This window comes from Petaurus breviceps, unplaced genomic scaffold (genome assembly GCF_028583685.1).
Source record: "Petaurus breviceps papuanus isolate PSGF00001 unplaced genomic scaffold, PetGlider_PUasm1.0 37, whole genome shotgun sequence".
NCBI classification, from domain to species: domain Eukaryota; kingdom Metazoa; phylum Chordata; class Mammalia; order Diprotodontia; family Petauridae; genus Petaurus; species Petaurus breviceps.
In genome coordinates, this window is record NW_027186296.1 from 74,981,431 (window position 1) to 75,008,121 (window position 26,691).

General features: G+C 46.2%; 1 protein-coding gene across 2 annotated transcripts in view; it reads right to left on the reverse strand.

Moving 5' to 3' along the window:
* The window catches only part of ALPK3 (alpha kinase 3), a 44,617-nt gene that overhangs the window by 8,323 nt on the left and 9,603 nt on the right, over window positions 1-26,691 (reverse strand). For both annotated transcript variants that reach the window (XM_069098729.1, XM_069098728.1), the window contains 9 exons: window positions 22,712-22,833; window positions 16,174-16,291; window positions 10,547-11,813; window positions 5,265-7,269; window positions 3,199-3,346; window positions 2,806-2,933; window positions 2,085-2,120; window positions 1,405-1,685; window positions 916-1,004 (listed from right to left, as the gene is read on the reverse strand). In XM_069098729.1, coding sequence (XP_068954830.1) covers window positions 916-1,004; window positions 1,405-1,685; window positions 2,085-2,120; window positions 2,806-2,933; window positions 3,199-3,346; window positions 5,265-7,269; window positions 10,547-11,813; window positions 16,174-16,291; window positions 22,712-22,833 — 4,194 coding nt within the window. The remainder of the gene's footprint in view (window positions 1-915; window positions 1,005-1,404; window positions 1,686-2,084; window positions 2,121-2,805; window positions 2,934-3,198; window positions 3,347-5,264; window positions 7,270-10,546; window positions 11,814-16,173; window positions 16,292-22,711; window positions 22,834-26,691) is intronic.

A 26,691-nucleotide genomic window follows, 5' to 3' on the forward strand; every position in this document is an offset into this window, starting at 1 on the left:
CCTCTTCTGCAAAATAGGTATAATAAAATTACCTACTCCCCAGGGTTGTTGTGATGATAAAATGAGATGATGTTTATCAAGGACATTGCGAATCTTGAAACATTACATAAATGCTACTGTTACTGTTATGCTAGAGGTCCCCAGCAATTTAAAGATGGAGATGGGGGTGATGGTGGGCACAGTTAGCTCAGATCACCCAGATGAGGAATTGTTTTGGTGTTTGCTCATTAGAGTCTGCACTGGGTGACCTGGGTACTTTCTGTGGCCATGTACAGTAAATACAGTGAAGGACTGAGACAGGAAAGTAATAGACAAGATAGAAGAGACCCCTGACTGGATCTGAATGTAGCTCAACACTGGGCACAGTCTAGTGATCTGAAACTTGAGATATACTACCTAAAACCTAAGCACATGGGGAGTGGAAACATGCAGAAACCCTTTGTATGACAACATCCAAAGCAGAAGAAACCATGGGCCATTTGTGAAATGGGACTTGAAGCTTGAGCACAAAGCCTCCTGGGTTCTCATGCCTAGCCTATCACCCTTTCAAAGCCCCTTTACCTTTCCATGCCTAAATTTTTCAATCTGTTAACTGGGTGATATTGGGAGCAACAGAGTGATGGGGGGAGGGGTGGGAGGAAGGGAGCATAAAAGGAACTGAAGGAAAAATAAAAGCCAGAACCATGTGTGTCCATGTAAGTGCACACACTCAGGCTCTACTGTGGGTGAATGCAAGACAATACTTTGTACAGAACTAACCACATGCATTACTCATCTCTACCTTATGAGCACTCTATCCACATGAGATCGTACAGACTCCTTGCCTATCACTAAGAAGGAAATTAATATCCCTAGACCTCAGGGGCATCCTAAGGTCTAGGAAGCATGGGGCAGAGAGAGAAGGGGAGAACTTACTCAGGAACCTCCCCAAAACCAGGGACAGCTCGGGCCTCAGCCGCAAAGATCTTGCAGTACTCTCGGCTCATATTCTGGATCTTACATCCCTAGAGGAAAAAAATGACCAAAGCCCTGGAGATAAACTTGCCCAGCTCCAGAGCCCTAAGCAAGATGCCAGGAAGAGGGAGGTAGATCTCAATGATGTGGATCACCATCTTTGAGGGATGTAATATGGCAAACTCCCACACTGGGCAGGAGACTAGACAACATGAATTTCCAAGTTACCCCACCACCTCTGAGATCTTGTGCATCAATGACTTTCCCCAACCTCTATCCTAAAAGCCTTTGGATGCCCCCCCAAAAAAGCAGAGACTATTATCCTATGTCTTTCTAGGAGCATAGCCTTCCTATGCAGCTCCCAGATTCAATGGAAAGATGGGCTGGGGAATGGGGAGGAGAGCAGCTGAGGACCTAGGACTGAGAAGCAGCAGCAAAGGGGTTGAGTACCTGGATGGTGACATCATAATTCCTCCCCAGTAGAGCATTCTCATTGCCGGACCCAAACACAAGTAGGTTGGGGACCTTGATGACGCAAGTTCGGCCTGACTCAAAGATGGGCTCCAGTCCATAGATGACCTTGGCTTGGGAGGCCTTGCGAAGACCACGTCCACGCCCGCTTCCACGGAGCTCCCCACTCACCAGTCGGCCAAAAAGTTTGTCCCCCCAGCAGCCCGAGTCCGCAAGGCCCTTGGCAAACACCATGGGTGTCATCTCAATCTCTTCTCCAACTGGATAAGGATATGAGAAATGAAGGAGGTGGTCCCCTAGGCATAAGCCCTAGCCTACCCTCACTCAGAGTCACATCCCTGGGATGTTAGGTATGCATGGCTGATTAGAGCCAAAAGAAGTGATCTTGAGACCACCCCTCTCCATCCTCCACTGGGCTCAACCTGCAGTATGTCTCCCTCATCCCCCAGAGAGGGGAGGGGCATCATTTAAGAAATACCTCTCCCCTCCCCTGCGAGGAAAAATATTGACTCTAGACTACATGGGAAAGGGTTGGTGCACACGGGGAGAAAGATTCCAAACTAGACCAGAAATTCCAAACCCATGCAGATGGTCATCCCTGTAGACAGCAGAGATGGCTATGAAGCCCCATCAGCTATTTCCCAAGCAGCATACTCTACCTTCAACTTCTTCTCTGGAGATGAATCCTGACAACACTGAATGGGACAAAGGAAGATGGTGAGAGACTGTTCTGGGTTCCCCTGCCCAGATTGGGAAAGATAATCTCCACTAACAAATAACCTCCAGGATCAAATATAAATTTCTCTGTTAGGCATTTAAAGCTCTTTGTAACCTGGGCAGCCTTTTCCACTTTACACTGTGATTTAGCAACATTGGGAATCCTTGAATACAATACTCTGTCACCGATCTCCACACCTTTGCTCTGGCTCTCTCCCATGACTGGAATGGTCTACTCTGCCCCACCCCCAGACACACTCCCCCGACATCCCTTCTCCTCTAGCCTTTTCACTTCCTTGGCTTCCTCGGGGTGTCATATTACCTTCATATACATCTATATATCTTGTACATATTTATTTATATGCTATCTCCTCTAATAGAATATACTTTCCTTGAGAGTACAGACTGTGTTTTGTCTGTTTGAGAGTTGTTGGGTTTATTATTATTATTTGTATTATTGCTCTGTATCTCCATTGCTCAGCACAATGCCAGGCACACAGTAAGCTTAGTTAAAAGGCTTGCTGAGTGACTTGTTGGCTGACTCACCCCATTTCCCATCAGCTGTGCCTCTGGAGGATGTGCCTAGGAGCTTTATTGAACAGAGATATGGTGTGTTGTGGGTCTCAGGGCAGTGGATAGGGGCTAAACAAGGTCCTCACTCACCCTCAGGGCTGAGACAAAAGTTAGTAGAATCAGTGCCATGCTCATTTCGGATGGTACATTGGTAGACACCACAGTCCCGAGGTGAAGCCTGTACAATTGCTAAGGCCGCCGGCCCCTCATCTCCCGCACTGTAAACAAAAAACAGAATCCAGAGGCCTGGGAATGTGACCTGGATGGCAGAACTCTGGGCTCACAAGGGCCCACCAGAACCCTCACTCTAACCAAAGAAAATGGGAAAAGGAGACAGCACAAGGTGTTCATAACAAAACAAAAGCTGGTTCCCCAGTGAGTTCCAGGGATGGTAGAGACTCCAACACATTATTCCTGGGCTCTCAGCTCTCAGGACCACTGGGCTTGGAGAACCCAGGCTCTGAAAGCAGCCAGGCCCCTTACCTCCTCTCTACCTCAGCCACAGGGAGCTGGTCCTTGGCCCAGGTCAATACTGAATCACTGAGGACATTGAAGAACTGACACCACAGCTTCAGGCTTCCCGAAGCATCAGGAAATTGTTCCACCCGGATCTTCCGGATGACCTGAGGGGCTGATGGAGAAATGGAACTCTGTAAGCCTGGTGAAGGTCCCTCTCCTTCTTGAAAGAACTGGATCTCCCCCAAGTCTTCTCTCCAGGGCAGCAGTGAGAAGGGCACTGGATCTGGAGTCAGGACATCTGAGTTCAAACTGTGTGACCCTGGCTAATTCATTTAACCCATGGAGGCTGTTTCCTCATTGGCAATGTCGAGGTTCAGAGTTGGGAGAGCTGGTTCAGATTTGTCATAGAATTCAATCAGACCTTCTCTTTAGGCAAAGGGAGCTTTATTAACACAAAAGCATCCAGGTCTGAGACTTAGCAAGGAGTTAAACAAAGGCAATGCTATAGGAAAAGAACCAGACATATTGCCAGCAAACTACACAGCCTGTAGGATGATGATGAAATTCTAGGGTTTCCAATGGGGGTTGGAGATTTAGGGACAGGATGAGGAAGATGGATGACACAGGATAACAGAGACAGGGGAAATTTTATGACCCAGGGTAGAGGAGTGACCAGGAAGTTTTATGGTCCTGGATAAGGGGGAAGTTTGTTTTAGGATGCTCTCAGGCTCAAGAGGGACTCCCAAGGTACTGAGAAAGCAACCCTTAATATTATTTTTAACCCTTAGGGCACCTCTGTATCCACATCAGCAAAATATAAAAAGATTTTGGAAAAGATGGCCTCTAAGGTCAACACTCAATGAATTAAATCCCCTATGCTTTTATATGTATATAAGTCAGGGACATGTGGAGAGCTGGAAATCAGGATGTCTGGCTTCAAATCCCGGCCAAGGATTCACTGTCACCCTTGGTAAGTTAGTCACTCTCTGGGCTGCCATTTTGGTACAGTGGTACAAGCTGGTACTTGGGGGAATAGTCCAAAAGGTCAGGAATCACAGTGCCACACCACCTCTGTGCTACTGATCTAGCCTCTCTCTGAAATGCCCATGCTTTCCCTCTCTCCACCTGTTCATTCTTTCCTCTGAGGCCTGATACATAGGATCGTAGGGATAGAGCTGGAAGAGAACAGACAGGCCATTTAATCCAATCTCTCACTTTGTAGATGGGCAAACCAAGACCCAAAGAGGTGAATTGTCCTGCCCAAGGTAATACAGGTAGGAAGGAATTTGAACACAAGACTCCAGAGTCAGTATTCTTTACATTGGTTCTCCTCCTGATCCCCCGTCTATAATGGCCTTCATCTGCCCACACCCCAGCCTCACTTAGTCCTTTATATTCTTATTAGCATTTTTCACATATTAGTTTATACTGTTATTACTGGTATGTGTTACTGTTCCCCTATTAGATTATAAACTATCAGAAAGCAGGGTATTTATCCTATCTAAACTTTGTATCTATCCTCCCAAGTACAGGGTGTTGCCTGGAGCAGTCCCTTAACAAGTGTCTGTTAAACTGAATTGCTATTTAATTGAATTTCAAGTGAGGCCTGAGGGGACAGTCTGTGTCCTGGCACAGAGTAAAAACAGAAAGGGTTCCTAGGCAACAGACTGGCACTAGGAGTTCTAGATCCTTCCTGATTACAAGGGCCCTGCTCAGCACTGACCCCAGACCTGTCTGCAATAGGTTTTAACTACTGTTTCCAAATGCTACTTCTTGGGGCAGCTTGTCCTCAGACCAGGGTTTAAAAAGGCGCCAATGCAAGGGGTCAGGCAACCAAGAAAACAGTGGTCTTCCCTAGAGAAGAGGCAAGAACAGTTGCACAAATTGAAATTCCAGGCCCCTAAGCAAAACCTGGGCCCCTTTAACCAACTCCCCCTAAAACATGCCTCTTGGAAGTCCTCTTTTCACTGCACAAGGTACCAAGAAGACAGTAGCTGTATCTATACACCAGAAGCAAGCCTCCGTGTCCTAAGAATTCTTTAGTTTTTTCCCATGAACTTTCTACCCTCCCTTCCCAAACCAGCTCTCACCCTTGAAAAGGTCTTTGGATTTTCTGGGTTTGGCTGTCTCATCCTGTTTGCTGTCTTCAGGGGCCAACTCCGTGTCTGGCCCACTGCCCTTGGGCCCAGAGCCCAGGTCTGTAGAATCCTCATCTAGACAAGGCACCTCAAGCATCTTTCTGTTCTGAGAAGGGGAATGTCTCTCCTTCTGAGGATTCAGTGGGGATCCAGGTGCCAGATTCTTCCTGGACCCACGAGGAGAAACTGTTGGGCTTTCCCTATCTTCAGGAGCAGGTGCTTCCACCTCCCCAGTCACTTTGGCCTTGGGGAGAAATCTCTTTCTCCGAGCTCCCAAGGCCAGCTCCTCTGGGGTTGCACCTGGGAGACTCCCCCCATTATCTGCTGAGAGCTCTGCATCCCTAAAGGGCTCCTCTCTCTTACTCTCCCCAAGAGGTTCCCCCATCCTGAGGGACCTTTGATCCCCACTGACCCAAAGGGACTCCCCCATTCTGCTTTCCTTGGGCCCAGCTCTGATTTCCTCAGAAGCCCCCTTGTTACTTTTCTCTGGGCCTTGCACCTGGGTCTCCTCCCCCACCACAATGGTAGGGACAGTCAGTGGACTGGGATTTCTTCCCAATGGCTTCCCTGCTGCCAGAGCCTTGTGGCCAGACTGCACCTCCTGGTCAATGAGACCAGTGAGCCGGCGGGAGGTACAGGGGCTCAGCTGCAAGCTCTGTGCACTCTGAATAAGGTGGTTGTTCTCCGCTCGCTCTAGGATCTTCCGAGATGTGCGGGGGCTCAAGCCAGCGATCTCCACTGTCGGTGCCAGAGTGTCTGGGGGACCAGGTCCCCCTGCAGGGGGCTGCTGGCCCTCTGGTCTCCCTCTGGCTTCAGTTTCATTCCGGTCTGTGTCTGCACTGGAGAGCTTCAGGAGCAGAAGTAAATAATTCTTCAAGGAATCAATGAGGCCACTGTCAGGGGCTCCAGGGCTGGGGGCCTGCAGCCCAGCTCCTGGAACTTCAGGTTCAGGCTCCTCATGAGCACCAAGAGCATTCCCTCTACTCATTGCAGCCTCAGTTTCTGCGTGATAACCCTGGCTGGGGGTCCCCACTCTGGGCAAAGCTTCAGGAGGCTCTGGCTCAGAGCACCCCAAGTCCCGGGCTGCTTCTGGACGGGGCATTACAGCCACCTTGGTAGGCCCTCCATGGACTTGTTCTTCCTGTGTGTTCTTTGGGAGGCAGATTGCCTTTGGGCTAGGAGTGCTAGGGGTCTTGGTGCTTTGGGGAGAAGTTGGATGGGAGTCTGAGGCAAGGCCCAAAGTTGCCTCTACCAGAGGGTCAGACCTTTCCATAGAGGCCTCATGATCACTGTTTAGTGACTCCTCAGTGGGCTGATGCAACTCATCCTGGGGCTGTTGAGCAACTTTGTCAACTTCAGTAGGGCCTGGTTCCCCTAGTCCTTTGCTTTCCTCTCTATCTACTGGCCTCCCACCAGCTTCTGGCCCAAGATGGGCTGGAAGGCTCCGCATTTTAACTTGTGTGTTCCCAAGGGCTGTAATCTGCATCTTCTCAGACCTGACCTGTGAAGGATGGGAGGATTCTGCAGGCAGCCTCTTGAAGTGGCTAGGTCTCTGAGAAGCCTCTGTCATCTGGAACTTGGGGGCTGTAGGCTGAGAACCGTGGCTACTCTCCCGCTCTGGCCATGTTACTGCTACCACCTGTGTCCTCCCATCTCTCTGTGTGCTATCCATATGGGTTCTCCCCACCACCTGTTGGTTCACATCTGCCTGTGTCCTCAAATCAACACGTGTCCTTGCTTCCTCCTGTGTCCTCACATCTTCCTGTGCACTCTCCATCTGGGCACTAACATCCATTGGCGTCCTTCCATCCCTCTTTGTCCTCTCCTCTTCCTGGGTCTCCACGTCCATGGGTTCATCACTCCTCTGTTCTCCCACAATGTTGCGACTGAGACACTCTGCAGCAGAGCTGATATCAGCAGATGCTGCAGGAGCTCTGGCCACCTGGGTCTCCAAGGCCTGAAAACAGGGAGAGAATAGAAGAAATAAGACCATGGTGTTTGTGCTGGTGAGGTTTGCAAAGCTATTTACATGCATTATATCACTTGGTCCCAAATCAATACTGGGAGGCGAACAGGAATAGGGACCAGACCAGTGATTTCACTGATATAGAGGATGCTTGGATGAAGAAGTTCCCTCTACTCATGCACATCTGCCCCTTCTCTACAACTTACAGTCTTAGAGACTTGCCTAGAGTACTGGGAAGTTAGGATTTACCCAAGGCCCCAGAGCTAGTATGTGTCAGAAGCAGAACTTGAACTCATGTCTTTCTAGATTTGAGGTGACCTCTTTATCCACTATACACACAGCTTCTCAGTGAAGTAGATACCATTGCTACTATTAACCCCATTTTATAGAGGGACATGGCTAGCCAATGTCAATCAGTACTAGAATTCAGGTCTCTCCTGGCCCCAGATCCACTGTTCTTTCCACTAAACCACATAGGTCCTTGCTATCTATTATACCTATTATGCCTGTTCTGAGATTCCCTTGCAACCAGACTACTAGCCTCATTCAGTCCTTGCTCTGTCTTTACCAGGACAGTACTAACAGGAACCTTACCATCTGTTTGTCTCATATCTTACTGTATTGGGCTTCCCACTAGAAACTGAGGCTAGGTAGGAAGGATTTGGCCGTGGGCAAATCCCAGTACCTCCCTCCATTCTAGAGCAAGGATTCCTCTATGTATGCCTGGTCTGACACTTGCCAAAAAGACATGACCCTGGATTTATGGTCTTGGTTGGGCTGAGAATAGAGTCAGGAGGAGAGAAGGATAGAGTCATGGACAACTTTGAAGCATCCTATTCTCCCAAGGCAGGCTGGATCAAAAGCTGCTTTCTACAAAGATTTCCCTAAGCCTGCTTATCCACCTTTTATCTATCAGCTCCTCCTAATTATGTGAAGTCCCAGATCCTGTCCATTTGGGGCTTCTGCCCTCAGCAGATCACACCCTCACTTCCCTTCTCTTGAGTAGCTAAGAAAAAACATAGGCAGTGTTCTGAATGGGTTAATTCCTTCCATGTAATGTATGTTCCTACAATCTCTAACCCTGGGGTACGTCTTAGATACTTCACGTAACATAGCACCCATGTGCTATGTTACCAGGAACTCAGGAGCCCATATTTTTACCAAACCCCTCCCCAATTTGAAGACTGCTTCTGATCCATAAGCCCCAGCTCTCTCTTCTTGAGAAGACTCTCACCCTTCCCCCACTTCCCCACTCCCGCTCCCAGAGCCCTTAGGCACTGCACTTCCAGATTTCAGCAGCTAAGGCTCTGGATATCCTGATATAGTTAACCTCTTTGTTCCCAGGAAGACTTAAAATCTAAAAACCTCCACTGCTGCCAGATAACAGCAATGGGGGTCTGCAGGAAGCTCCTGATAGGGCCTGGCAATTTCTTCAAGAACACTCAACCTCATCTCCCTCCCTTTGCTGAATTCCTCCCTGCTGACATCCTATCAGTATCACCCAGATGGGCTCTAAATTGTCCTTTTCCTGCTTCATGAGTGTCCATCTGTCTTCTTAACTAGCCTGTGAGCTCCCCAAGGACAGGGGGCCCTGTTTTCTTCCTTTGTCTCTCTGAAGGGCTGGGCACCAAGTCAATGTCCAAAAAATTACCTGTTGATTGATATACAAGTGAGTATCTATATTCTCCAATGTCAAAAGTCTGGGCCTTTATTATAACAGGGCTGTTCTTTGCCTTTATGGAGAATACTGTCCAAGAGCTTACATGACTCACAGATTTAGAGCAAAAAGAAACCTTGGAAGTCAGCAGTTACAGCTTCCTCATTTTATAGATCAGGAAACTGAAACCCAGGGAAGTCAGATCATTGGTCCAAGGTAAATTACCAAAAGTCATGGCTAAAGAGAAAATAGCATTCGAACCCAGGTATTCCAACTTCAAATCCAATCACTGTAAAGAAGCCATTCTCATTATCACTGATATTAATGTGATACTTTAAAATTTTCAAAGCCACTCATACACACATGCACTCCCTCATTTAAGCCCCACAACAAGGTAGGTACTACAAGCATTATTATTCCCCATTTTACAGATGAGGAAACTGAAGCTCAGAAGCTAAATGACCAGCAAATATTGTCCTGTAGAACTGGTCTTTTCAGTAGAGCTGTTCAGATGCTGCAGTATTTTCTCTAGTGGTGAGATGGGATGAAAGAAGTCCCAGAGAGTCCCACTATATCCCTGCTTCTGCACTGACCCAGCCCTAGCTAGAGTGCTATCTAAGCTGGGAGGTGGGGTAATCACAGATCTAATCCAAGGGTTGGTATTAAGAGAGAGTCACGAGGGGATAGCTCAGGGATAGCTAACACTTATAGAGTTTTAAAGCTTGCAAAGCATTTTTAAAACATATCATTTGATCCTGACAACCACACTACAAAGTGGTCATTATTATCTCCATTTTACAGATGAGGAAACTGAGACCAAGAGTTTAAGTGTCTTGGCCACAGTTAGTAAGTGTCTGAGGCAGGATTCAAACTCAGATCTTCCTTACTCTATCCACCGTGCCCCCTAGTTGACACTAGTTTTCAAGTCTCTTAAGGGCATTCCTGGAACATGAGGGATTCTGGTTGGTAAGAAAGATCCACCTTGTCTATCCCCTGCAGTTAATCTCCACCCCCCCGAAAAAGCCATCTGGTCCCATGGCCCTGCCTCCCCATTAGCTGGCAGAGGGATGCGCCTTCTTCACATTGGGTAGGATAACAGGGATATACACAAGGCTCCCTTGGAGCCCAGTAGCTCCTGGAAACACCGATTAAATGACCAAAATAGACATGTAGAGCAAAGGAGATGGTCAGGAACAGATGCAGTCATAGGCTTAGGCCCCAATAGTGCTGTCAATTCCCCTGTCCTTGGGTGAATTAGGCTTCCAATTCCCCAAGGAAAGCCCCTCTAGTGCCTGAAGCCTTTAAAAACTTCCCCTGGTCAGAGCAGATCTCCTCCTCACACAGTAGGACACTAGGGGAAGAGATTTTCCCATATTTTCAGAGCAAATGAGCTCAGGCAGCTGCAGACAGGTTTTGCCATCCCTGTAGATTTGGAATTAGGTGATGGGCCCCGGGTATGGGGTTGCAGCAAATGTCCCCTGGCCCTGCCTGGCACCGTATCTCCTCCCCACTCCCCTTCCATAAATAACTCTGAGCACTCTAGCTGCCAAACTGTTTGGAAACACTTTCCATGAAGTCAGACTCTCAAAAAAACTGTCACGTCACTCTTACCTCACAAGGAGTTCTGTGGGATATCGGCTTCTGGGCAGGGCTGTCCCGAGTCTTGTGCTTCCTCCGGGCAGGGGGAGTTGGGACAGTAGCTGCTGGCTCAGGGGAAATTCTCACGGTCTGGGCCTCTTGCTGGGGAGAAGGGCCCAAAATGCCTGAGGGGGTACCCACAGAGGCACAAGGCTGGGAATCATTGTTGGGGTCACATTTTGGTTTAGGAGGGGCAAATCTTTTCCTATTAAATACCCTGGGAAGCTGTTGGGCAGAGGGGGGCACTGGCTGGCCAGGAGGCAATTTCTCTCCTCCTGTCTCTCTTCCTGGCAAGGTCCCCAAAGGGATACCACTTTGAGAACTTCCACTGGGGGTCTGGAGTCTTTCCTCAGTGGCAGTAGACCGCGTATTCTCCAGGTACATGTCCTTTAAGGAGAAATAAACATTGTCCTCAGGGGTAGGGGCTCTTGGGCCCTTGCCAGTCTTGACCCCAATCTTTCTTGAGCTTCTAGCTTCCTGTGCCACAGGAGAGCTTGATTCCAGGGTCCTATCTGCCTTGTCCTGCTTTTTGTTCTTTAGAGAGCTCTCTCTTTGAGCAAGTGTGGTGTTCTCCACCTCCGTGTGGCCACGTGTCCGGCTGGAGTCTGACTCTGCAGTGGCGGGGGTGTGATTTTCAGATATTCTTGCTCCTTCGGGTTTTTGCTCACTTGTCCTTGTCCCCTTGTGACTTGGCCCCTCTTCTTTCTTCTTCTTCTTGGCCACAGACTCCTTGGTGGGTGGTCTCTGGGAGATGAGCTCTACAGCCTCACAGATGTAAGACAGAATGCCATCCCCACTCTCCTCACCACTCTCCAAAGTGGCATCCCCATTAGTGGTGACCTCACCCCCTGTAAAGCTATTGGCCAGGCCAATAGCTGGGCTCCATGGAGGCTCATTGGTCTCTCCTTCATGCTCAGGTTCCAGGGCTCCATCCTCAAGGTCCTTACAGGAAGCCGAAGGACCTTGCTCCCTTGCCCCACTCAGCCGCCGCTTCCGCTGAAATCTATCTGGACTGAGTTTCCGCACTGTGTCAGCCTCCGACACCATCTCCTTCCCATACTTGCGACTCTGCTCAATCTCCCGCATCTTTGCCTCTGCCTTCCTCTTCAGCTTTGCAAACCATCTCTGGTGAATCTTGTACTCGGTCATGGTCCCCACTTCCAAGACTCCTGAGCAGGACACAATGCCCTTGGCATTTCGAGCAGATGCCTGGTAGATAGCAGCATCTTCTTCTTGGCACCTAGAGGCACAGACAGTCAGGTGAGGAAGCAGTGCCCTGATCTTGGTAGATTGAGGACCCACCCAAGCACCAGTCTCTACCACCCCTGCACAGTGGAAGAAGCCTTCATTCACACTGGCATAGAGGATCCCCCAGCCTGATAGAAAAAGCCAGCATTCCTCACGCCAATGATCCCTGTACTGGACACTCCATCTCTAAGCTCTGGGCATTCTCACTGGGTGCTCCCATGCCTGGAACTCTCTCCTCATCTCTGCCTCCAGTTTCCCTGGTTTCCTGAAAGTCTTTGCTAAAGTCCCCCTTCTTCAAGAAATTTAACTCAGTTCCCATTTAATGCTACTACCTGCCCTCTGTGGATTATCTCAAAATTATTCATTCATTCATTCATTCATTTTTGGGGGTGGGGGAGACCATTCATTCATTCCCTTTTAGGGGTGGGGAAGACAATTGGGATTAAGAAACTTGCCCAGGGTCACATAGCTAATAAATATCTGAGTCCGGGATTTGAACTCAGGTCCTCCTGACTCCAGACCCATTAGTTACCCTGCAACTTATCTTTTACATATCTTGTTTGTACATAGTTGTCTCCCCCACCAGACTGTAAACTCCTTGAGAGCAAGAACTGTCTTTTTGCCCTTCTGTATCTCCCCATCATTCAGTACAGTGCTTGGCCCATACATAGTAGGTGCTTGTTGGCTGATTCACGAAGCTCTTTAAAGTTTGCAGAGCACTTTATACTCATTTGATCCTTTCAACAATCCTTTGGAAGTGGGTGCTGTTATTATTCCCAATTAACAGATAAGAAAAATGAGGTACAGAGACATTAAGTGACTGACCCAGGGCCAGCTAATATGTTTCTTTGACTGAGGAAGTATTTGAACTCAGGTCTTTCTGACCCCAAGTCCATTATCCTAGTCACTCTGTCATAAGATCCTTTCCAGCTTTAACATTTTAATTTTCCCACAACATAGATGAAGAAACGAAGGCCCAAGGAAGGCAAGTAATTGAACATGTAACCACAATCGGGAGGGTCTCAGGAGAGTCCCCAACAAGAGCAGAGGGCTCAGAGAGGTGACATGGGGGAACTCTGGGGGAAGACTGCTTATGGTTAAGTATTCCCAAAGGGTCAGAACCCCTCATGGTCACCATGAGCAACTACAAATTCTGGGGTACAGGATGAACACCTCCCTCATTCTGGGGAGTTCAGCTCTACCCTCATCCGTGGAGCAGAGTCTTTCCAAACTGGATTAGGTCACACCATTCTTCTATTCCCAGGAACCAGGGCAGCTCTCAGAGTGCCCACCTTCAGGTCACAGTGACATGAAGATAGCTAGGGAGGAGTCCCTGAAACATGTAATACTCAGAAGTGGGTTACAGAAACAATGAGGCTTCTGGTCTGTGTAGTTATAAAGCCATAGAATAGGGATGGGGAACTTGTGGTCTCAAGGTCACATGTGACCTTCTAGATCTTTGGGTTTGGACTTTTGACTGAGTGCAAGTTTTACAGAATAAATCCTTTGATTAAAGGGATTTGTTCTGTGAGGTTTAGATTCAGTCAAAGGGCTTGAGGACCTAGAGGGCCACATGTGGCCTCGAGGCTGCAGGTTCCCCACCCCTGGTATAGAACATGACAAAAACCAGACAGTATGGTGCAGTGGGCAAAGTCCTGGACTGGGCATCAGGAGACTTGGGTCCTTGTCCTGTCTCAATTATTTTTACTAGTTATATAACCTTGACCAAATCACTCCACTATTCTGCACCTCAATTCCCTCATCTGTAAAATGAAGAGGCAGCAGCAATACTACTACTAGGCCTATACCCCAAAGGGATCAAAGAAAGACAAAAAGGACTTTTATGAACAAAAATGTTTATGGCAAACCTTTTGGTAGTGGCAAAGAATTAGAAAATGAGATGCCTATAAATTGGGGAGGAGGGCTGAACAAATGATGATATGTGGCTGTAACAGAAAATTACTGTCCCTTAAGAAATAATGAAAGGATGGGTTCAGAGAAAATTCAGAAGATGTCATGAACTAATAGAGAGTAAAGTAAGAAAAACTGGGACAATGACTTCTACAATACCAACAGCATTCTAAAGATGAGTAACTTTTGAAGTCTTAAGAACTGTGATCGCTGCAATGACCAACCACAATTCCAAAGGATAGATAATGAGGTTAAATTCTAAGCGTGAGCATTTACACCTTGGAAATCAGCAAGCACTACAGATCAGGACTTGAATTATTCTTTTATTGATTGTCTAGACTTAAGAAAGTGACATAGAAAATGTTAATATGCAGATTAAACTTAGAAGTTTGTCATGAGTACATTTTCCCCCTGGAGAACCAGCTGTTAATTACCAGTACACTGTTGCATGCTATCTGCATCCTGATAAAATACTGATGGATTCAAGATGCAAAATGAGACATACATTTTTAGACATGGCCAGTGTGGAAAATTGTTTTATTTGATTTGTTAAAAGAGTTTTGTTCTCTTTTTCTTTTTTTTAATGGGAAGGAGTGGGCAAGAGAAAAAAATAGATTTTTAGGCTAGACTTCTAAGATGGTGTCTTGAAGCTGTAATATTCCATAATTTTATTATGTCAACTTTCCTTCCCAGGAGTCCAGAACTCTGAACATGGTATGTACATGGTAAGTTGTTCCTCTACTTCAAAGCACTTAAGAGAAAGGAAACCTACACATGAGATAAGGAGCAGTCATGCTAGCCACCTCAGCTGAAATAGGGCTGAGTCTCATGCTACACAAGAGGCCAAAAGATTCTAATAGAAAGAATGCTGGATTTGGAGTTAGGGTCATAGGACCACAGACAAAGAACTGAAAGAGACCTCTGAGTAGTCCAGTCTAATGCTCTCATTTTGTGGGTAAGTAAACTGAGGCCTAAAGATCAACTAGGAGATCGATGGAATTTGAATTCAGTTCCAAATGACCTGGGTTTAATCCTGGCTTTTCCATTTACCACTTGCATCACCTTGAGCAAGTCACATAACTTCTCTTGCCCTCAATTTCCTCATCTGCAAAAAACGGGAGGGTTGGATCTGTCAATCTGTGATTCCATGACCCTACATTTACACAATGCCCAGTATCTGTGTTTAGGTTAATCTTAGCCTCAGAGGACCTCAAAGGCAGGAAGGACGTTCAACATCTATAAAGTAGTGAGGTATAATGGAAAGACCAATGGATATGGAGTTAGAAGAGTTCACTGCCTAAATGACCGACCGACCTGTGTGACCTCAGGCAAGTCAATATGGCAGCCTCCAAAAAAGCTAATGCAGTCTTAGGCTGCATTGAGAGAGAGATGGGGTCCAGAGCAGAGGGAGTACTGTTGCATCATTTCTCTGTCAGACCATCTGGAGCAATACATCCAGATGTGGGTACCATATTTTAAGAACGACTGTTAAATTAGAGTGCTTCCAGACCAGGACAGGGAGGGAGCATCAAGACCATGCTGGTTGAAGGAACTAGGAATTGTTATCCTTGAAAAGAGAAGGCTTAGGAGGAACATGGTCATTGCCTCCAGTATTGGAAATGCTGTTTTCTTAAGAGAATTAGATTTATCCTGCTTGGCCTTAGAGGGAAAAACTAGGAATGGTGGGTGGAAGTTGCAGAAAGGCAGATTTATGTTTGATGGAAGGAAAAATTTCCTTATAATTAGAATGATTCCAAAAAATGCAATGGACTATCTCAGAAAGTAACGACTCTACCCTCCCTAGAGATCTTCCAGCAAAGGTTGGATGATCATTTTTCAAAAATACTGTAGGGGGAATTCTTGGTTAAGTACAGACAGAGCTATATATAACCTCTGAACTCCCTTCCAACTCTGAGATTCTGTGAAGTCATATAGTCTCCCTAGGTCTCAGTTTCCCCACCTGTAAAATTAGAGGGTTAGACCAGATGATCTTTAAGACCCCTAACAGACCTAAATCCTATAAGCTTTTGTTTTGGGGACCTGGAAAAAGTGGAAAAGACTTAGTCTTAGCACCAAAGCAGCCAGGATTCTTCACTCCCCCAGGCAGAGACAGGTCCTGGCCAAATGAATGGTCACCTCCACTGTTGCTTTGGACAGTCAGTCTTCTCTCTCCTACAGGCTGGAGGGGTCCCAAGAGAATTGCCTTCATGAGGGTCAAGGTGTAATAAAACCTCTCAGTCCTTCTTCACTGCATTCTCCCCTGAGAAGAGCAGATCTATAGCTTCCTCCAATCTCCATTGGGCTCAACTGTCACTTAGGATGTCCCCTTCAGTGACTGACACAAAGCCACCTCCCACCACATACACCCAAACACACATGCCTTTCCTCCCCTCATCCACATCTGGGAAGGGAGTGGCCCACACAATCCTATTCCCACTCACTTGTACAGCTGTAGGGTGTGCCGATTCCCCTGCTGAGAAATCTCGTATTTTGGCAGCCCACAATAACGGTCCAGTTCCTCATCATCCTTGTACCATGTCACCTCGGGTTCTGGGTATCCTGAGAAGGAGGAGGTAGGATAGTATTGTAGAAAGAGCAATTCCAAATCATCTGGGAATAAGGAAGAGGACTCCCAGTAATAGGCCCCTAAGATACCCTCAATGACCTGGGCAGCCCCAAGGGCTACTGGACCATGCTGTTGTCTAGAAGCTCAACCTTGATGAGGCAGAGAGAGAGAGGGCTGAGAGGCTCTACTAATAACAATAGCTAGCTTTTACTTAGCACTTTAAGGTTTGCAGAGCATTTTACAAACATTTCATTTAGTCTCACAACAACTCTAAGAAGTAGATTACTATTATTATTCCCATTTGACAGATGAGGATACTGAGGCAGACAGAGGTCAAGTGACTTGCCCAGAATCACACAGGTAGGATCTGAGGCAAGATTTGAACTCAGGTCTTCCTATATCACCTAGTTGCCTCTAAGAAGGAAACACCCAGACCCCTAGGCAAGGGAGCCTGGAAGGGTTCAGAGACACTTCTGACTACTGATACCTAGGTTTTCCCCCAGTACCTGAATATTCTGTAAACTGACAAGAGTGGAGTGGGTCAATCACAGGAGCATAGTAAAATAGAGTATCAGAAAGGGGAGAGACATTAGAGGTCTTCAAGCTTGACTCCCTCATTTTACAGATGGAGAAACTGAGGACCAGAGGGGAAAAGTGACCTACTTAAGATCTCAGAACAAATCAGTGGAGCCAGTATGTCTCCTGACTCCCAGTTTAGCATTTTTCTGTCTATACTATTCTGTCTAATCATAGAATCACAGAACTAGGAAGGCCCTTAATTATCATCAATTCTACCCAACTAATTTTACAGATGAGAAAGCTTAGACCCAAGATTTTATTTTGTTCTTTTAAGTGACTTGACCAAGATTACATAAGAAATTATTTCTCTATAAGAAATGTAAGGGCTCCTCACATGCCCAATCCCATCACTGATCAACATGGTAACAAGTTGTTTCTGGTATTTATGGCTGCCCTTCCTATAGTAACCTGGTGCTACCTGTTACTCCCAGGGACTCACAGGATGAATGCTGAAGTTGGTGCAGACACCCAATAGCCATAGACCACTGTGGCTCATAACTCCTATGTTCAAGAGATCTGCCAACTTCGGCCTCTCTAGTATGTGGCATGACATCTATGTGCCAACAAATCCGGTTAATTCTATATTTCCAAACACTAAATGTTCCCACTGTTTGGGTTTTGGCTCTGTCTTCAGAGATACATGTCTTACTCCATCACTACCCTCACCCTAAAGTGACTATAACACACTTCCTAGCTAAGGGATATCTTTTGGAGGTCATAAACATTAACATAATTTCTTCTACAAATATCCAATAAGCACCTAATACATGCTTTAGCACAGTAGGTGCTTTATAAATGTTTGTTGAATTAAATATGCAACAAATAGTTCTAGGTGCTGGGAGGAGATTCAAATATGAATATGTAAATACCACATCTGCCCTGAAAAAGGTTACAAGGCAGATAAGACAAATATGCAAGTAACTGAATTACACGGCAGTGCCAATAAATGTTGTGAAACTTATAAACAAAGTGCTCTCCTGGTTTAGAGAAGTTTTCCAGCTTGGGAGTTGGGGGACGGGGTGTCGTGGTGAATCAGGGTACATTTCAGAGGGAGATGGCATTTAAGCCAGTCCTTTAAAGATGGGTAGAATTTCAACAGGCTAGAGGCAAGAAGCATAAAGCATGTTTTGGGGACCCATGCCTAGCACATGGTAGGCATTTGATAAATGTTGAGTTAAATTAACTAGGGGTTACTGCCCTGGGGTCTAATTAGGGCAGGACCGGGAGATAAAAATGGATCTAGAACAACCCTGGCACTCTCCCCATACAACCCCAACCGTAAAGTGAGCCCCATGTTTCCACTGAGCTAAAAGCCCCCGGTTACATCACTGCATCTGTGTGCATCTGATAAATGCCAGAGACCACAAATGTCCTCAGCCATTCTGTGGAATGATCTCACCACTCCGAGGGGCTGGTTCCATGCCTCCCTGTCCCATGATGTGACTCCCAACCCAGATTCCCACAGGGATCAGCTGAGTGGCCTGACAGCTGGAGGAAACTCTCAGAAGCAGGAAGTTCAGGGAGCTTAGAACCTGCCCATCTCAGGGCCTGGATACCATACTGTGGTGCTTATGCAAACAGGCAGGGAAAGGTCATCTCTTCCGAGCCGCAAAACAACTCAAGGACTTGAGGAAACGTTCTCCCAGAAAGAAATTTGACTTAATCGCTGAGTTATTTTCAACTCTGCCAAGGAAGAAGACATACACTCACCCAAGATATGGATTCATTTAGCTGTACCCTCATGGGCACTCATAACACCCTGAGCAGATGAGCCTCCAGTGGCACAGACTATCTATTTCATCTCTCCGTGTTACCGCCTTGGCTTAGGAGGGACATGATATCTTCAAATATCTGAGGGGCTGCCTTGTGGAAAAGAGATTAGGCTTGGTTTGTTTTTCCCCATTCAGGCAGGCAGTAAACATTTTCTAAGTACCTACTATTTCTCAGGCACTGTGCTAGCTCTTGGGGGTACAAAGAAAGGCAAAAAGGCAGTCCCTGCCCTCAAGGGGCTCCTTATCTAATGGGGAGACAACATGTAAACAGCTAAGTCCAAACAAGCAATATTTGCAGAAAAAAAAAAATCAGCAGAACTGGTTGGAAAAGGCTTCCTTTAGAAAGCAGGATTTAAGCTGGAATCAATCAACTAATAAACACCTATCATAATGAGCCAGGCACTGTCCTAGGCACTGAAGATACAAGGACACAAACAAAACATCTGCTACGTACAAGGAACTTATATTCTCTGTCTATGTCTCTCTCTGTCTCTCTCTCTCTACCCCTGTCTCTCCCCCCCCCACTTTCTCTCTGTCTCTCTCTCTCTGTTTCTCTGTCTCTCTCTCTCTCTGTCTCTCTCTGTTTCTCTCTCTGTCTCTCTCTGTTTCTCTCTGTCTCTCTGTCTGTCTCTCTCTCGTATTCTTGACAGGAAAGGGCAGAAGTGGGGCCAACGACAGAAAGCAAATTTGGACCCAACACAAGGAAGAATTCACTGACAAGTGGAGTCATCAAATAATGAGAATGGCCACTCTGTGAGGTAGTGTACTAAGAATATTCAAGTAGAGGACAGAGAAGCACCTGTCAGAGATGTAAGAAAGAAGATTCCTGCACAGAACGGGGAGTGGGACTAGATGACCTCTGAACTGCTTTGTAACTCAGACTGCAGGACTTCTGCCTCACAGATAGAAGATGCCCATGCTAGGCATGCATTCACACAAGGCTTTGGAGTTTGGGGATTGTGAATCTACTGAACAGAGGAAAAATTAGATTGGCAAGGAGTAACTAGTGGAGATCCAGTCACACCTTGGCCATCACTGGCTTGGAGACCCTCAACGGAATGGGGCTGATGAAAGGAAGGCCATGGAGATTCAAGTCTAGGTCTGCTCTAGGGTGAGCCTGGAAGTCTATTTTGGTTTGGCTCCATCTCAGGTGAAGACCTGAGGCTTTCTGGAATGCTCTTGCTTTCCCAAGCTTGCTCCAGACCAGGCTTTTCTAGACTCTGCTTCCCTATTGCTAAGTGGCTTCCACCAGATCTGCAGATAGGATGCAGTAGCATGTATAGGATCTCTTTTGATGGGGTCCCCAATCTATTCCAGGAGGGTCCCAAAGAGAGAAGAAGCATTATGAGTTTCTGTCAAAAAAACAGGAAAGGGAGTGAAAGCCACAGAAAGCCTAAATAGCAGTGACTTTAATCTGACCAAACAAGCCAGTGCTTAAGATAATGAAAGAAATTATGTGGGGGATAAGTTGTATCCTTCTGAGTACCTGTGGCTCTGGCACTCACTGTACCATCACCATGACTAGATCCAGGAAATGACATTTTTTGTGCCCTGGGCAATGTTTGAAAATTGTGTCTACTGGAAGCAATATATGCAACTTGACTTTTCATTAAATAAATAGCTATTTGCCATGGACGGTTATGTTTTCTGGCGTGAAAAATGTTCACAGGTATAAAAAGTAACACATAACTCTGTTCTCCCCATTTCTCTTTCCCCTGCATGGAACCCATGAGAAAGTTGCCTATTTTGCAGCAAAACTCTCCATACGTTATCTCACATCGCATTGTTTCTGCCCCTTTGGAGATGACCAGGATAAGCCTGGAAAATCCAGGGCTATGATTCTCAAAACCTTTCCTGGATGATGCCCTGATCAATCCTTCCTACTAACTAAGACTGTCTACTCAAGCAAGAGGCTCCCCTAAGGAGAAAGAAACAGGGACAGCCTCTCCTTTCAGGTCCTTGTTAAATTCTCTACCCAGATTTCTTTTTAGCTCTATACCCAGCTCTGCACGGTGACTGCCCAGTTAGGAGACAGATTCCAGTGGACAGTAGGGTCCTGAATCCTATCTTGTGTAGCCTTCACTGATGCATATAGTATTCCTTTGGGCAACAAATAGACTCCAGGGACTAAAGGGCAGTGGTCAGTTCTCTAAAGAGTCCTGTTTAGGATGAATAGTTCTATTCCTATATCCTATAATAGTTCCAGGCCCAAGACTGCACTTCTCTCTTGCCTGTTCAGACTCCTCTCCATTAAGGAGCCCAACCCTACTCTATGTGAGGGCTTTCCCTGGACCCGCACTGTGAATTAGCAATCCCTGAGAAACTATCTGAGTTCATTTGCATTCCAAACTGGCCTACTATCTGTTCTCCTAATTCAACATTTCATCCCTCATCTCTGTGCATTGGTACAAACCATTTCCCCACTCCTCTAACTCCCTCCCACCTTATCTCTGCCTCTCAGAAATCTTCCCTCAAGACTCTGTCCTCTGCTAAGCCATCCTGGGCTCCTCCTCCACCTCAGTGGTTAGCACTCTCTCCCTATCCAATTTTCTTTGTCCTTCATTTATTTACAGATTTGCTGTATATAATAAAATGTAAGCTTCCTGAGGGCAGGAACTGTTTCCTTTTTTTTTTTCCTCATAGACCTGGAGTCTAGCACAGTGCCTTCTACTTAGTAGGTTCTTATAAAATGTTTGTTGAATTAAATCCCATGTGGATCCCCACTGATCTGAATGTGCAGTTAAAACTATATGATCTGCAATACCACAATGACACTACTGCTAAGCAAATGCTGGAATTCTTCTGTAAAGACAGGAGTAAAGGCACACACACACACACACACTCAACCCATCACCACCTCTACAAAAGCAGCTAACAACTGGGAACAGACATACTAGGACACAGGCATATGAATACAGGCATTTTGGCACAGGGGCTCCCATATAGACACATTCACAGAACAAGCTAGTCTTAAGCACGAGAGGAGTAAGCAGTCACCCCTATAATATGATTTCAAAAATACCAGAAAACACCCCTTTACAAATATTTCTCCCACCAGCTTCCTAATATTTGAAATTCCACAATGAATAGAAATTCATTCCTTTGGCTCATGACTTGTTAAAATATAAATACAACTAGGAAAGAGGCAGCATGGTGCAGTAGGAAAGCACTAGACAGAGTCAGAAAAGAACTGGATTTAAATTGGGTCTCCAGAGGTGACATGTCACAACCTTCCTGAGACTCAGTTTCCTCAAACTATGAAATGGGGGTAAAAATGGCTGTGCTATTTCTCTCAAGGGTTGGATAGGCAGATCAAATGAGATAACGGATGTAGGTGCTTTGCAGATCTTAAAGTGCTACATAGATGTAAGTTGTACAAATGTCACTGTTCTTAAAATCAACAACACAGTAAATTCCCATTGCCTCATTTGTAAAACCAATGGCCTGGATGAGGTGATCTTTCCAAGGTTCCTTCCACTGCTACCATTCTGTGAAGGAGCCAAGCAATGTGGCTGGTGAGGTCAGAGGACTCAAGGTTAAACCATGGCTATGTATGTCACTCATTAGCAATGTCACTTGCCTTTCTGAGGTTCAGCTTCCTAATCTGTAAAATGGATAGAAGAACACCTACCCTGACTCATATGTGAAGTATGTGGTGGAAAAGTATGTGAAAGGTCTCTACTTCTAAAAATTGCCATGTGACTGTAAGCTTTCATTGTTATTATGGTTCTCTCATCTTCTCCTGCTTGAGGACAGGTTTGCAAAGAAGGGGTCCTGGACCCTATAGGTCCTGGAACCCTCCCTCCTCTCCCCAGAAAACATGTCACCCCCTCCCTATGAGTTGGCATGTAGAAATAAGGAAGGTACACCATATAGAGGGGGAAAAAAGACCAAAAAATGGGGGAAGCTGGAGTCACCAGTGAAAGCAGACTTCACACGTTTGGCAAGAACAGTCAAGTGAGCAGACCCATGCATCTACTTGTCACCCATCACTACTGGTCACATTAACCTTCATCCCTAATCTGGTGATCGGCACAAAATGGTCCCAAAAGGCATCCTTACCTGTGACAATGCAAGTGAACCTGGCGTCACAGTCTGCAGACACAGCCCTGGACTTGAGGGTGGTCTCAAACAGGGGCTGCGTCTCCTCAGTCAGCTGGGCAATGATGGAGCAGAAGGTGCTCCTGGGAAGGCAAAGAAGTCGTCAGAGCAGCTCCTCCCTCCTCTCCCCAGAGAACATGTCACCCCCTGCCTATGAGCTGGCAAGTAGAAAGAGCTCCTACAGATTAAACCTCTGCTCCTGTGACATTCCTTCCAAATAACACCCTGCTGGCCACTGCCCCTTTGGGAGCATCGGATGCCCTGGAAGCTGACTCGGCTCCTGGTTGGCCATCAGATGCTCTCCGGATGGTTATTCTGTGCACCGTGACCATCTGGCAGATAACCATAAGGCCCAAGATTTCAATATAAAATCTGGCACTATTGGAGCTGGCCTGAGACCCCTCTACCCACCCTCAACTGGTGGTCTTCACGTCAATCTCTTAGTACAGCTTCCAAAGAAGAGCATGGTCCAGAAAGCTCATGCAGGCGAAACATATACATAAGACACATACGTAAATATTGGACAGCCCTCAGAAGAGCCCCAAGAGGACAGATGGAACTTCTCCTTCCTTTCCAATGCCCCATTTCTAGGCCTTTAAAGCTTTTCCACCAGTCCATAAGAAGTGTAGATGCAGGGGTCAGGGAGCTCACATTTTCCAAAACAAAGCAATATCTGAACCTCAAGGCATTGTCCCTGGGAGAAAGCCAGGCAAGTCAGGCTTGAGTGGCCCTGGGTTACCTGCTTCACAGACTTCAGGTTCATTTTCTTAACCAAACAGCATTACAGGGACATCTGACCTTCTATCTAGCCCCTGCCTATTGTAATCAAAAGTCCTAGATTTTATGAGGCAGTCTTAATTTTTTTAAAAAAATCCTTCATCAGCCCACGAGTTCTAGGTCGGGGTCTGGAAAAGATGGTCACCATACCTACAAAACCTTCCAGGAAGGTCACCTGCTGCCTTCTTAGGACACTGGCGCTGCTTACCAACTCTTAGACCAGCTCCAGAAGCCCTTGCCTTTGGGGGCAGTAGACACTCAGCTGGAGGAGAGGCCAAATCTGCCAAACAGCAAGGCTATAGGGCCCCACATTTGGACAGCAAGCAGAATATTCGTTAGTTCCTCTGGAGTTACAGCATCCAGAAGAGAGATTTATTTTAATTGCTTTTGAGCCCAGGCAGGGCCACAAAGCTGGGGTGGGAATTCAATTCGGCAAATATTTACTGAGCCAGAGGATATGCAAATCCCTTCCAGAGCTTACAAGTCTATGTAATTGCAGATAATTGATTCCCACTGAATACTCTGGGGCTCAGTACCACCCATCACAAAACATAAACAGGGCTGGAAACTCATGGGAGTATTAGTACTGTAAAAATCAAATGTATGTTGGGAGCTGGAAGTTTCCAGTAAAAGAATTATCCCCACCCCCACCCTGTGAAAGATGAGAGATTTGGTTCCCTATGGACAGTTCTGATGTCTCTCCTCCAAATTCACAGGCCCTTCCCCACACCAAGAGTAGCCAAGGGCAGAGATGCCCCTCCTTTTTGCACAACTCCATAGACATACTCATGTTTCACAGATTGACAAACAAGTGCATTCCCACTCGTGAAGCACACCCACACACCAGTGATGTGATCTGCACACGCTGTGCCTACCCTCTCCTCCCCCCATAATTTCTTCTCACCAAGTGCAGAGACAATCATGGAGGAGCAAAAGTAACAGTCATGTGGAAGATGAGTCTCTGAGAGTGGCTTACCCTTGGGGATGAAGTTCTTAAGAATAGGGGACTGGGGGGCCTGGGGAAATGTTTGCCTGTTCACATGGCCACCCTCTCTAGAGCAGATGGAGGGAAAGAAGACCCAAACAAGACCCACATTTCCATGTTTTATTGGGAATTTATGAATATTTTCTATTCATTTTCAAGGTCTGTGTAGATTTGGGTTAGATGTCACTACAAAGAAAGGAGGAAGGGACAATGTTCTGGAAGAATCTTTATGGAAAAATCAAGACTTCTGAACTCACAGAGAGGTAGGTGCTTTAACTTAGACCTGTTTTCTCCACATGTAGGAACCTTTCCCACAGCGATAGCACAGAGTTAATAATAGAACAGGGAAGCTTTTCTGTTCACAGTCCTCCATGTTTCAGATTCGATGAAACTATGCAGGCCCTGTAGCTCCTTAAACTTCTTACAAATCTCATTCTCAATAAGCTACATTGGCCTAAATAATCTTCTTCCAAAGCCACTTAGAAATGGAATGTACTTGGGTATATGTATAACTAGGGTTAGTTAGCTTGGGCTTTGTCTGGAACAAATACTGATAGCACCCATAGCCTTTCAGCAACATAGAAACAAGAAATTAGAACCTAGTTAGCAAAAAACATTAGTTCAACTAGGAAGCTAACAGATGGTGGTGGGGTGAGCTTCTCTCTCCACCCACAACCCCACTGCCCTCCTCCACCCACCCTAACTCAAATTCTCACCACTTTTCCTGGGTACAGTTCCTAGTGCTTACCTCAGGAGCAAAAGTCCCTAGTAACAATTCTTGGTGTGATCTATGACGACCCACTGTGACCAGAAAATGCTCATTTCCCCAAACTGTCTAACCACCATAACATGAGGGAAGATCTAACAGGCTGCTCCTCTCCTCACTGAAGACACAGGTGGGGTACACTTCTATTGAAAAAAGAGATCTGTAATGGGCACTTCCATGACTTCATCAAAGGCCCAACCCTACCCTCATATCCTACATTGCACTATAATCTCAATTCAAAACTGAAATGTCATCTTCTCTCCAAGCCTCAACCTAGTCTTCTGAAACTAGAACTGTTCACTTAACTCTGAGAAAGATTTCTCAGCCATGGATAAGAGAGTTGATAGGGATGGAGCCTATGTCCCTATCATTTGTATTTCCAGGTGAGGTAACTCCCTCTACCAATCCAGGTTGGCATCTTCTCTGCCACTTAAAGAGTTGACCAGAGCACCTAGAAATTGAGTGGCTTACTCAGAGTCCCACAGCCAGTATGTGTCAGGGGTAAGATTCAAACCCAGATCCTCTTGATTTTGAGGCTGGCTTTCTAGTCACTAGACCAAATTCCCTTTTCAAGGTTGGTTGAAACAAAAGAAAGAACAGTCAATGAAGACTTCAGGATGTAAAAGAAAATCAAGAGATAACATGGCACAATGGACAGAGCAGATTGCAAGGGCAGGAGAAAGAGCTTTATTCAAGGCCCTTTTCTGACATCCACCAGCTGTGTGACCCTGGAAGAGTCCTTCAACCTCTCTGGGTGCCCTGAGACATTCTCTAAGGTTCCAAGTTGCAAAAGAATGATAGATTTAAATCTGTAGAGGGAGTTTCCAAGCTCAGAGTTCTCTGGACCAAAAGAAGAACAGGTCTGAAAAAAATCAAAGTATATTCATAGCACCTGGTGGGGTGGTTTACACACCCTAGGTACTTAATGAAGATCTGTTGTTTTGATTGCCTTTGTTCAAAATCTATGGCTCAACCTTCCAAACCTGGGCTCCAGGACTAAAGATCAGGGTGGAGAGAGGGTTAGGTTTGGAGAAATAAAAAGTTGAAAATGGAAAAATCAGAAGTGAACCAGCTAAGGTGACATGTGGAGCTCTTCTTGGGATCTGTATTTGTTAAACGGGGAGGGGGAGAAAGAACGGAGACATTTTCTTAGACCAAATATTATCCCTCTGCTCCTTCAGGCTACTTTCACTCTGTTCCTAAAACTTGATTCCCTCACCTACAAAGGCACTTGGAACCAGGCTGAAGGCAGCTTTGTGCTCCATATTAACACTCATTAGCAAACGTCTGGAAAGGTACATCGAGTAACTAGGTGAGGATGACAGCTGTCTCCCCACTGGCAGTAAGAACAGTTGGCAAAAATCTTTAAATCAAAAAGAAACTGAATCACACATTTTATGGTGAAGTTCAAAC